The sequence below is a fragment of the Euwallacea similis genome, chromosome 36 (genome assembly GCF_039881205.1).
Source record: "Euwallacea similis isolate ESF13 chromosome 36, ESF131.1, whole genome shotgun sequence".
In the NCBI taxonomy this organism is placed as follows: Eukaryota; Metazoa; Arthropoda; class Insecta; order Coleoptera; family Curculionidae; genus Euwallacea; species Euwallacea similis.
In genome coordinates this window covers 1,027,199-1,041,090 of record NC_089644.1, presented here as the reverse complement: position 1 = coordinate 1,041,090, position 13,892 = coordinate 1,027,199, and the positions used below count along the sequence as shown (strand labels likewise).

General features: G+C 35.6%; 1 protein-coding gene across 11 annotated transcripts in view; it reads right to left on the bottom strand.

Moving 5' to 3' along the window:
* The window catches only part of bru1 (bruno 1), a 247,314-nt gene that overhangs the window by 12,423 nt on the left and 220,999 nt on the right, over positions 1 to 13,892 (bottom strand). For all 11 annotated transcript variants that reach the window (XM_066404802.1, XM_066404801.1, XM_066404798.1 and 8 more), the window contains one exon: positions 6,703 to 7,380. In XM_066404802.1, the coding sequence (XP_066260899.1) occupies positions 6,703 to 7,380 (678 nt within the window). The remainder of the gene's footprint in view (positions 1 to 6,702; positions 7,381 to 13,892) is intronic.

Below are 13,892 nucleotides of genomic sequence, written 5' to 3'. Positions count from 1 at the left end.
TTAAAAATTTGGTATTTTTACGTCGTGGTCTTAAAGTAGAATCACTTGAAAATTAAGAAGAGAATACCAAATTCTTGGGGTCCAATTCTGAACACAAAAAGGTAGAGAATAGAAATTCTGTGGTGTCAGTTCAAAATTTAAAGAACCAAAAATTTGAAAATTCGATACAAAAATGCAATTGCTGCGGAATTACTTACAAATTGAAATTGTCTAAAATTTGCAAATTTTAATCCAGAATTGCAAATTAAGTGGGTAACTTAAACCAGAAAGAAAACCAAATTGAATTGTGGGTACGAAATGTTAAAAAATTTCGAAACACAATTTAGAATTACACATTTTGTAATTTCACTTCGTAATTTCAAAGACTCAGCGATTTCAAAATTTCTATTAGTAAATCGTATTCGATGGTTGGAATTTGAGGATCAAATGTCACTAAAAAGTATCAAAATTCATACAAATTTGTAAATTTTGTGGTTTTATTTCATGATTTAAGTTAAGGTAATGGTAACAAATTATTAAATTTTGAAGATAAAAAATACAGACTTCTTATACATACATGCATGTATAAGAAATCTAAAATTTGTCTATTTTGTTTATCTATTCTAAATTTCAGGTAATATTGTAAATGTTTTAAATGGCTAAAAGTTTAGGAATTTCAATATTTCTGTCAAAAAACTAAATTCTGGGCCCAATTCGGTACAGCTATAAAATGAAAAAATACTAAATATAAGACACAAATGAAACGCTTTGTGAATTGACCTGGTACTGGGCTAAAAGACGAATAATCTAAAGTTTCCAGACAGAACACAGAAAAATAAAAGACCAAAAATTTTGAATAATGGATATTTTTTATATGAACGAGCTCATCATCGGAAATTTATAATATTTTATATCTACGTTGAAAATTGTTGATGTGAACAACTTCAATTAAATTAAATGTTACACAATTTGAAAAATTTAACAGCCCAAACGGATATTGAAAAATACACCAATGATTTTGTAATTAAAAACTTCTCCCCAAAAATGAAACCAGGGCCGTATTTGGAAACAGGAAGTTTAGGAGAGTACTAGAAAAATCAAGAAGTGGTAGAATAATATTAAGCTCACCACGTCATTGAGCAAGTGTTACCAGAAAATTGTTTTTTTAAGACAAAAAAGGTTTAATTATTAAATGACAACTGCAAGTGGGTCACTTTTTTATCAACGAGTCAAAAGCGATTTTAATGCAGGGAGCTGATGATCCTGTTCAGGTTAGTCTTGTCCTGTAGGTCAAATTCTTGTAAATGTTCCTTATGAAATGGAAGGAAAAACTTCTACTCAAATAGTTTTTAATAAATCGTCAATACTGAAATACATGCGTTGTCGTGCTCGGTTTCACGCAAATGAAAAAATCTAAACGTTTTTAATGCATGAAACAAATCCTTGGAATGACTCATTAAGCTTCGCCAAGAGTATTTATAACAGTGCGATATGCATCTGAAAAGCCATAATGCGTTATTATATTAATGTGTGTTACTTAATAATATAGCCGGCGGAATGTAAACAATTCCCAGATGTTCCGAATCTCGGAGGATAAGTGAATGGGATTACAAACTTTTCAGTTAATAGGGCTGGATTTGAAAGCAAATCTGATATCAATTCGGTAACAAATATTTAAAAGCAATTATTACGAGCCCATAAATTCTGCCATTAGTAATAAAATGATGTAAAACGATACCTCGTTCGATATTATTTATTTCCCAAAAGATTTAAAATTTTCTGGAGTAAATCCTAGGTTGCCACGCCCAATAATTTATCACACGAACAGTCTGTAAAAGTTGTCCCAATTCCCAGTACTTATTTTCTAGCAGTAGCAGTTTTACGCCCGACCAATCGCAATAAATAAAATCCGACTGACGGCCCTTTATTCAATAACAAAGACTTGGCCTCGTATCAAACATAAATTGAGAGATCAAAGTCAGTAATTTAGTTTATCCGATTCCTGATTCGATTTATTACAAGATAATTGATTATAAGTTCGATGATATGACACTTAGAGAAGAGAGTTACGTACCTTCTCCCAACTTTTTCACGTTTTTAGCTTAATTAATTCTCATTTCCTGATCAGTTCAACGATTCAATAAGAGCACGGAGTTATTCCATAATTGGACATACTGTTCCACTTCAGTATCTTTGAGCTCTGGAGATATATTAAAAAGCATTCTAAAATACCTTTTCACGGGTTTACGAAGTAAAATGTGGGTTAATGCGTTCTTAATGAAAACTGGTCTAAATTGTTAAATTGTCAAATAAACACTAAGACGAAAGTCGATGCACTTCTTCAACGTTATTATCTGACTATTTATCCGGAACATAAACTATCTTCACTTTACTATGGTCTTCGGAATCTACGCAATGTGCGGTCTATTTAAGCAAGTTTATAAACAGCTTTAATTGCAGACTTAATTGTTGAATAATGCAGTTGCTAATATTGTGAAGGCTTCCTCTTAGAAGTGAAAATCAAATTCATAGTTTGTTTTTATTTTTTTTAATAATTATTTTTTCATTATTTTCATTAATTTTTTTAGTTTATATTATCTTTTTCATTTCATTTCATAGAGATTAAATGTATGAAATAAACAAAATTCAATTGAGTAAAAAACTAAAACTTTGAGAGAAATAAATCAATTGGCCACACAATAATGATCAATATCAGTGATACTATTTTGAATCTTTTTCTTAAACAGAAAAGTGAAATAAATGTGTGGTCTTAAATTTAATAATTCAAAATAATTAATACTTAACAATATTGGAGAATATTGTTGATTTTCATGGGATAGTGAGGGTCTAAAATCATATAGAATGCAAAGCTCGTTGCTTTTCAACGTAGAAGGTGCTTGGCCATAGATGAATGCATTGAATTGCTTGAAGAATATTATTTATTCTTTTTTGTATTTTTAAAACTCCCGTGATCCCCTTAAATTTGACATATGTTTTGTATATTTTTTGTTAGGCGCCTTCAGGAGAGCTAACAATTGGGCAATTACGCCTGCCTGCTACTTCTCAAATACGTTTAAATTGGAGGTAACGTCATATTAAGATAGGATTTCAAGCAGGAACTCAACCGTTGCTTAGTTTTAACCCCTGAACGCGGCCATTGGTTTTTGCCCAGGTTTTTTTGTTCTTAGTTCAATTTGAAGACGTAGTGGAGACGCAGTTTGGTTAACCAATTGCAGCATTGACAATGTTTTTATAAATAATGCACATTAAATTATCCAGGAGGCCATTACGGACCGAGCTCTGTAGATAATTGAAATTAACCATTATTTCTTCTTAAAACAGTTTTAAAAAGAAGCCATATATTACCCGATAAACGATGTTAAAGACTTAATTTTCCTTGGCGATGGCGCAACATATTGCAAGCAATAAACTACGGTTGTAATTTTTCCTGGATCAAATTGCGTTTCCAGTTTCCACTACGGCGGCGCACCGTTGTAATTTATCCAATTCGTCGGAAAATGCACATCCGTAATTCTTTGTTTCGTTTTATTGGATAATTTGTTGGTCACCAAATGATCTTTTATTGAATTCGTATTCGTATCCTCAAACCAGTCGTCCAGTATTGACCCCACAAGGAAATAATTAATCCAGTGGCGGGTATTAGATTTATTGGTTTCTGGTTGTCAGATGGCACGTCAGGTGAACGTCCTCTTAAAATGAATTATTTGTAATCCGGCATAAATCTCTGTTTTGATTTGGCAGCCTACCTTTATGGATAGCTGCCAGAGAAGGATCATCTAATATATAATACAGTTCTAACATAATAGTAATACTAAGAAACGACGTTTAAAAACATTTAGTATCTGTGGTTGATTAGGTAATATGAGTGCCGCCACTGGAAAGGTCTAACGTCCGCTTTAACTAAAATAAACGAGGTTTATCGTTTGTGTCCCTGATTTGTTGGAGCATTTTAAGGACAAAAACGCTCAGCTCGCTACTTTACTGCCTGATGGTTTAGAGAAAAACGGAAAGGGACCCGGAAAAATTCATTGTCGAGGTTTGTTCAGATTTATGCCTTATCAGTCCTCTTTGTTGCGGGCAGATAAGGTAAATGACTAAGAGCTACGACATGCTAAGGAAGCCCTTTCTTCCATTAAAACCGATTCACACAGGCAATTCTAGTCGCAACAGGGCTTTGATGATGATGATGATTGCGATTGTCACTTGCTTATGTGGATCCAGATCTAGACAAAGCTGGATGCGACAATTGGGATATCAACTGGCGATGATTCACTGACAGCGGCTTAGCCTTGTTAGCGACGATAGGGCTTCAATAGGGCTTAAATCAATCACATGACCCTGGTAAGCCATAAATCACTCGAACTCGTCTCGAATATGATTCCTACAAAGTCAGTGCAGCGCGAGCACTAAATAGTTGAAATTTATCCAATTCCAAATGACAGTGACCCCGATGACAACTGATTACATTTGTAAGCGATTGGTTTTCCATGATGAGGCATCATAAATCAATCAATGCCTTTAAAATTCAGAATTTTCTGGATAAATTAATCTGTTCGGGCAGGATTTCGTCCTGCAAAAAGTGCGTCGTCCATCGGCGGGGGTTTTTTATTGATGATTTCACCCCCGGGATAAGGGGATTTTTATTGTCGTCGTAATTATTAGGCGTTCGCGTGATTAATTGATTTTTGAAAGGAAATATCTTGGCACGGGGAGAGATCTTGGCACCATAATTAATCATAATTTTAAGTAATTAGCCTTTATTGTTAAAGAACGAGGAAGGCAAGAAAATGGAGTTAAATCTAGAGCTAAAAATTAGATAGAAAATGAGTTATAGCTCTTTGTGTTGTTGATTGCACCGTTGAATGTATGATATTCCAAAAAATTCCAATATAAAATGTAATAAAAGAACGGGAAGCCTTGAAATTTGAAGCCTAGAAGTCAACGTTTGCAGCAAAAATGCGCTGGTAGATGTCCAAATAATAAAAAAGTGGAAAACCTGATTACTATCCTAGCGATACCGTACCTCTTTTGCTTTGCAAGATCCCTGTGGTCCTCAGAATTTTGGGACCACAGGTACATTGTCAGGCCACTTCTTCAGGTCACACCCTTGACCCCATTTTAACGTCATGCCTGTATGGCTCACTCTATTCTCAATGATTACACTGTAGAAAGTGATCCACACCCGTAATTCAAATAATTTGTGTCAGAATCGCGTTGTGACATCTGATTACTGATTTGTGATATCATGACGCTTTATGTTAATTGAAAGTAATAAGGATAAAATGGTCATGACAATAACTATCATGTCATGGCTCCATTATCCCCGGAGGGATTAGGTATTCCATTAAATGTATATCTAGGAAGCGTTTTGTAACGATAATGTAATATCGCACCATTGCAATGATAATGTGTGATGGTTTTTTAAAGCTCCTGGGCTCTGCATTATTACAGAAATCTATTATAGAAACGTCTATTAAACTAAACAGCAATTGATATGTTACAAACAAAATGTAGAGTCAAATTTAGAACTATATTTCTCTAAAGTGACCCAACTGATCTTTACAAACGAAAAACACCCAGATAAGTCAAGAAACTACAGGGTCTGCAAAAAGATATGTTTTTTTAGTAAACTTTCTCCGACATAACTCTGAAAAAACCTTAGGGCACTCTTTAGTACTGCAATTTGCTGAGAAATGTGATAGTTTAGGACATGTTCGGCAGAAATTCCGGCGAATATTGGATGTTTGGTTGGGGATGTTCGGCCGATTCGAACATGTCGGTGGTATATTTGAACATGCAGGGCTTGTCTGGCTGAACAGCCAATATTCAGCCAACAACACGAGTTTTGGTCGAATTCATATGTGTAGGAATATGATTGAAAAATCATTGGCAAATTGTTGGGAAATTTCTGGAAAAAATCAACGACTTTTTTTTACAAATTTTTGATTTTTTACTGTTATCGTGCAATTTTTGGGCCGATCATCGAGTTTCAGGCTACATAATTTGTTGCGGCAGAAATAGGGAGAAAGAAGGATTTACAAAAGAAAGCAAAAACTGGATATTGATCACCCCTTTTGTGTTAAATCGGACCTGAATTAGCGATATTATCGGTTCAGAGATGAAACGTATCGAAATTGGATATCGGAATATCGAAATTGGCGATCTTGTTTCTGGACCTTTTGCTGCTCCCCCTCATATTTCTCTTGGTTAAAGAATTGTACAGGATTTCGAAAGTATGAATTTAGGAGTTTTAGAGAAGTCCATTTCAGGTTAGTTCAGATTAATGTGTATTCTTAAATTTGGTTTGTAATGTTTTAACTCTGATTTAATTTAGATGTCACACAAACGTCCACAGAAAATGCAACAAGGAGTCTAATTTCTTCAATTCACATCTACACAACAGAATACTACAACGAACCAACGCAATTCATTTGTGAATCGCTGAACGGAGTATTCAAAGACTTTGCACATATCTTCTATTAGATTCCAATTTCAAATTTCAGGTATATCAAATGGGATAAAAGAAGATAAGATGTATCTCTGGATGCGTCATCCGCCGTGGATGCGCACGTTCGACGATGCGCACCTACGGATGCGGACGAAAAAGTCATGGTGCATGAAATTTAATATAAAATTTACCAAACCGAATTTGACGCCTGTGTGACTATAAATAATCAAAACCATGCAAGAATTGAGACGTACCTTCAATTTGCTTACCGGCCGCTGCAATGGCGGCCGCATTCAGCGTCGCGTTAGTGATCAGCGATCCGTAGCTGCCCAATTCAGCCGTGGTCCCCAACGCGGTAGGCAACCCGGCTGCCGTAAGTGTCCGGTCCACTCCCGCACTTTTCCCCAATAAATTCGCCATACACAGTGGAGCCGTAGCTGCCGTCGCTGGTTGCGACATGGCTGCCAGAGTCACTAGATTCTGCACCCCGATTGGCGCCAACAGATTCTCGGAACTCGTCAGCAATTGCTGCTGCAACAGCTGTTGCTGTAACAGTTGCAACGAGGTGGCCTCCGATGGCAGTACCGGACTGTACTGTTGGGGTGGCGAGTTCAACGTGGGGGTGGCCAGGACGTTCCACACGTTGGCCTGCATTTGTTGCTGTCTTTTCAGTTCTTTTTCTTTTTGCGTGTCCGCGAATTTCACTACTAATGGGGCGGAACAGCCCTCCATCGTTTGCGATTGGTGGAGGTTCTTGATGGCTAGGAGAGCCGCTTGTTTCGTGCTGAAGGTGACGAACGCACACCCTCGAGAGTTTCCCGAAGTGTCTCGCAGTACCGTGCACTCCTCGATGGTACCGATGCCTGAAAAGAGGGCGCGCACGTCGTTTTCGCAGTACTTTTTGCTTAGCATCCCCACGAAGAGTTTTCTTTCTGAAATTGACAAAAATTTGCACTTAATAAACAAATTTTCAATGAGCTGCAAAATTTTCTTAATTATTGGGGAAGCACCTGATTTTTGCCTCGCGCACCCTCTGGTAGCAACTTTATTTTTAAGCGATGGAATTGTAAAAGGGAGTCTGCGAGTTCTATCGATGTCAGTGCTCAGCTCTCAGATGAACGCTCTGAGACCGATTGGATTTTCTGTGATAAATATACAGGATGTCCCTGAACTGACTGTCCAACGCTTGAACAAAAATCTCTTAACTAAAAATAAGGTATTTTAGTCAAACTAACCTATATCCAATGTTACTTCGTTTTGTCGCTACGGGGCGCCAAAGTTTTCAAATTAATATCGTTTTTTCGAAATAATTGCTAAACGCTTTTGTCGATTTTCACTCATTTTCGAACTAAGAATTGCTACATAAATTGGCGTATTTTGTCCTAAGCGGGATCATGGAAATATCAAGAAAGACGCGTAAATTTGTATTTTTGTTACCTCCTGCACGAATGTCTTTAATTTTGCTCTGCCACTAGTTGAGTTTTTTTTTAAATTTCTGTCTCTTGTAAAACTTTCGCCAGCATACAATTTTTCTATAAAAACATTTTTTACGGTACTTTGCAATTCATCATTGTTGTGAAAGCAATGTTAAAACAAGCCCGACACAATACTCAAAGTATGCATTAACTTTTTAAAATGAATTTATTTATATATTCAGGAAATGAACAGCATTTTGAACATTTGTTATAAGAATTCAACTAAGTTGGTATATACTTATTCAGAATTAAAACTGTTTTCACGTTTTCGTCCCGATTAAACAATCATGAATTGCAAAGTACCGTAAATAATGTTTTTATAGAGAAACTGTATGTCTGAGGAAAATTTTATAAGAGATAAAAAAGTCTCAAAATAATGTCAGCTAGTGGCAGAGAAAAAATTTAAGCCATTCGTACAGGGCGTAACAAAAATGCAAACTTTTATTTACGAACCAAGCGCCATTTTAAATATTTACACGGATTAAAAAAAGACCTCGTTTACATAAAAATACGCCAATTTATGTAGTTATTCTTAGTTTTAAAATTCGTGAAAATCGATAAAAGCGTTTAGAAATAATTTCGAAAAAATGTTAATGAATTTGAGAACTTTGGCACCCTGTAGCGGCAAAATGAAGCAACGTTGGATATAAATAAGGTTGCCTGGGAGGTCTTATTTTTGGTTAAGGAATTTTGGGTCGAGTGTTGTACAAGCATTTCAGAGACGCCCTGTATATTTGGCGACATATATATAATAAAGCCGATAATCAACTCGGGTTCAGAAGCTGGTCATAAATTTATAGATCTTTCTTACGTTACCTAAATTTATATGATGAAGGTTTGGGACCAAAATTAAAAAATAAATCACCTTACAATGAATGCAAATCAGGCCATAAAACATCTTTTATTTGAAGAGGTATTACCCAAAAGGGAATGCGAAATTATTATTAATTTAAACTGCTTCAGACAATTATATTGCGAAGTTTGTGGAAGTTTGCATGCGGAGCCGCAATTCGGCGTCATTTCTCGGAATAGTTCCCGCTATATTTATTTGAAATTGGCTTTCCAAATGGAGGTGGTAATCGTATTGTGCCAGAGTCTTGGTTCAAAGCAACTACACTGGGGGTGCCTTTTGTGTGTGTTTTAAGCCCATCCCTATAAGCTTTTGTTCTCCAAGTTATTAGGAAGCCTTTTTTGAAAGCGAAATGAAGTCGCTATCATCAGGTTCAAAATTAACAATTTAGACTATAAATCGAAGGAAACCTTTCAGGTGCCTCTGACATTTTCATAATTGCATTGAACGTTCGCTACAAATTCTGCAGAGGCAGATATTTCTGATTTCAGTTAGTCGACAATTGTTCCCCGAGCCATATTTGACAGGCTATCATAATTAAAACTGAAATTCAATGAGGGAAAATGACTAAGCGTCGATTCATATTGAATGTAGCTGAGTTTTTGAATGGAGATTGATCGTTTTGTATTTCATCTGTATACAGTGCAAAAAGAATTTGTCACGGCTGCAGGCAGCGTTGCGTGGGTCACTGTAATGCCAAACCCTGAAAAAGCGGCTCATTAGGCGAAAATCGTGTGAGACTCGTTTGAATTAACAAACAAACGAATGCAACAGCGAAATACAACAAACAGTTACGTAAGAATCGTGAATGCAATTTTGCAGAAAGAGAGATGGATTGCATCCATTTTTTTTAAATAATAAAAGCTCATGACCTTCAATCGTCCATTGTGGGTGTGCGCTCACCATCATTGGGAAGATTTTCGCAGTTAGCGCTCGTTATCTGCAGCCGCTATTATTTCGCAATTAACTTAATTTGCCTGATAAATGAAATAGCAACCATCTCCTCAAACGAAACACGAAGTTCCAGTCCAAAGGGCATATTGATGTTGGGTGCATCCCAAGTAAAGCTAAGCCAAGATAAATAACATATGTTTATTATAGGAAAGTTATTAGATTAAACATCTGAATTTGCTCTTGATAACTTAACTGCACCTACCACCCACTTCTTGCTTCACGCACCCGCTGGAAGCAGTGAAAGCAGCAAATTTACACAGGGCATTCCTTAATGTCATACTAATATTTCAGGTTTTGGTTCCTCAGTTCATTTTATGAAGAAAAATTCATATGAACATATGTCCGGAACGGTCCAAATTTTTAGCTACAAAGTGTTAAAATTTTTCTTTTCAAATTGTTGCTTTTAAATTTCTCAGGAAGTATTTTAGATATTGCTTTCAATTTTAGTGTGTGTTAATAGGACATAAAACTCTGTGTTGCAATAAGAAAAGTAATTCTATTCCTCAATCAGTGGCGTCCCTACATATATGTCTTTCGATATTATTTACGAAACTAGGGTACGCTCCTGGCATTTTTTTCTGGGAATATTTTTTCTGATTAGGTTGGCTAATTCTACGTGAAAAAGGTCTCTTACGCTGTACTCATTAGATGAGCCATTCTAGATTAAAACAATAAAAATCGTCATAATTAATTTGGTAATTTTAAGAGTTAATTACAAGTTATTATTTTAAATTAAATACTATGTGTTTTATAATTTAATATAAGAGACTTTTTTCATACAGAATCGACCAGCTTAATCAGAAAAAATATTCCCGCGAAAAAACGTCAGTAGCGTACCAACTTTTTCATAAACAATATTTGAAGACGTATGTAGGGACACCACTGGTTGAGCAATAGAATTATTCTTCATATTAAAATACGGGGTTTAATGTCCTATTAATATACACTAAAATTGAAAGCAATATCTATGATATTTTGTGAGAAATTTAAAAATAACGATTTGAAATGAAAAATTTCAACACCCTGTAGCTAAAAATTTGGACCATTGCGGACATATGAACATATAAACTTTTCTTCATAAAATGACTTGAGCAGTCGCACTCTGAAATATTTACATGGCACTAAGAAACACCCCGTGTATTGGTAACGATTGTTTTTAGTGGTGGTGTTGAGCTTCCAAATAAAAGCTCTGATGCCGATTGAACTTTCTATGACAAATAATTTTTCGGTGATAATAGGGAAGTATTTAGATAATCAGCCTGTTTTGTTCAGTTCGTCAATGCTATGAAAAATGCCTTCGGAATTCACAAGTCCGACGATTTTTTCCTAGATTATTCTAGATGCGCAAAAAAATGTTATTTTATCTGGATGTACTAATGATCATCAATACGATCCGCGACATTAATAACTACTTGGACCAATTTCGGGAATAACATTGGGAATATTTTCTCATTCAGCACTCGCTATCTCTCGCCGTTATTCTTTTGCAATGAACTTAATTTGTCTGACAAACGGAATAGCAACCACCTTCTCAAACGAAACATAAAGTTTCAGTTCAAAGGGCTTTGTTTGTCGTTGGGTGCATCCCAAGCAAAGCTAGCGCGTCGCGATTTCAAATAATTTAGGTTCATCTAGTTTCTCTTTGAGATCCGCACCATATTATGCAAATATCCCTATTCAGCGGCATTTTCATATTCTCGAAATTACGACTCCAAAAGGTACAGAAAGAACAGTCGGGTCCGACGTTTCTTGCTTTTATGCGGACCCGACAAGCCATGATAATTAAAACTTGACTTTGATGAAAAGACATTAATTCGGGTCCGCATGTTGAGCTACGTGTTCGTCTAATACGCCACGAATGTGAATTTGAATAAACATTGAGTAAAGGGAGGTATATTCTGGTTTCATTATAATACATATAGACTTTCTTGTTAAGACGCAAAATTAGGATAAAATACAGATAAAAATGTTGAGGAACGAAAATAACAATAATAAAAAACAGACAAAAAGACGTTCAAACATAACCCACAATGTTTTCTGAGCACTCCGGAGAACATTTTTCCTGGGGAGTACGAATAAAATTGTTTTTGACCTCAAGTAGATGAAGAATCATGTGGCTCATGAGAAAATGCGTACCTGGAACCTCCAGTCAAATGAATAGAAACATTGTCATGGAATTAGGTACAAGTAGCGAGAGCGGCAATTTAATTTTATCATAGAAGATGAAATTGCGATGGTAGGTCTTTGTAGATTTTCTCAGCGCCGGCGTTGAGCTTTCAGATCACAGTTCTGGGGCTGATTGAATTTTCTATGACAAATATTTGTTCGATGATAATAAAGTAAAGGAGTTGCTCAGTTTTGAAAAAAAGCTGATTAGTCTTGGTTCGTCAACATTCCGGCGATTCTTTCCCATCAAATTTATCAAAAAAAAATTGTTAAATGCAAAATTTTTGAAATGAATCCGGAATAGTTACAGGCCAGGTTCTTACATTGTAAATACTCGTGTTTCAACTAAATAAATTAGTACAGATCAAAAATTTTGTTTGTTCAAACATTTCGGTAGAACCCGCTTCGAGAAGTTTCGACCGGCTGAATGCGCTCAGCAACTCTCAGTTACAAATGCATGTATAACATGAAATAAAAGTGATCAAATTACGCCGCCCTCAACATCCTCTTTTGGGCATATGTATGTGTGGGTTTTGTAATTTCAATACATTCCAAGTAGTACTTTGAGCTTGCTTGGAAGGATAAAGACATTAAAAAATCAAGTGAATCACAATTCAACTAAAAAAAAACCTAAATCAATGGTTTCACTTATTGCGCTATTGGGGACAATTCCAACTAGATCTGATATATCTCCGTGTAGCAAGTCAACGAGGAAGCGAATACACATATCGCGAACAGTACTACTCGAACTAACAGTATCACATGCCCATATGAGAATGGGCGCATTGAATTCTTATACCGTATTACTTATAGGACAGTCAGGGGCGTAGCGATGAGACCTACGTCTTCTGTTTAATTTTAATTTAATTTAATTCAATTTGTTAATTTGCTTAAGCACTCTATAAATTGTTCGGTTCGAGAAGGGGCGCAATGAATTCTTAAACCATATTACTTGTGCGACGGCCAGGGGCGGAGCCATGCGACCTACGCCTTGCGTTTCATTTTAATTAATTTAATTTCATTTGTTAATTTGCATAAGAAACCCTATAAATCACTCGTTTCGTCTTTATGTAGGGTTATAAAGGAAAAGAATTCTCTATCTGTAGCAGAATAAACCACTTAAATCATAGTAAACCTTCAAAGTTCAATATGATCCAGGATTTAGAGCGCGTTTTGAATGCAAAACTGGACCGAATGCAATAAAATTCGGCAATAAATTTTGGATGAATGCAGCACCAGGTAAACTCCCTGGTAAATAAGCAATATTTGAAGATGTTTACGTTTTGATGGTGCTCCTACTCTCGGGAGGTAAAAAATGTAACTAAATTACACAACATATAAAATTTTAATTCATTTTAAAAGGTATTATAATGAATACGTTAAAATTTGGTTTTAGGCTGTGTGTGTTTCGCATTGTATTGCATTTTATTACCTCAATGATGTTTTCAATTAATTTACCTCCATTAGCTCCGAAAACACAATTTTAATATTTAATTATACCGTTTTGAATAGCAGTCTGCTAGTACGTACGTATATAAATTAAATTTCAGTTTCGCAATTACAGCACATTTTTCAATTCCTAGATACTATTGATGATGGTAGATAATGTGGCAAATTATTAGGTGGATATTTTATGCAATTGCCAAATATGGTTGACGTATTGGATGGCTGTTAACCCGAACTAACGCAGGCAAATTCGTACAGAGATGTTAAATGGTTTAATGTTAACGAGGTTCCTGAAGCGTCTTTCACGTCAGCAGCATCTCAGGTAATAAGATTTTCTTAATAATTTGTTTTAGTAGCTTTATCAGAAAACGGAAAAACGACTACATCTTAAGTTAGAACTCTAGGTAAAGTTTTAATAATAAGATTAATCCGACGGGACATACGCAATCCCTGTTAAAAAAGTAAAGATCCTACCTATTCCCCACGAGGAAGACAAATTCTCTTTTTACTAGGTATTTTATCCATTATCCGCAGAATATCCATAAAATCATGT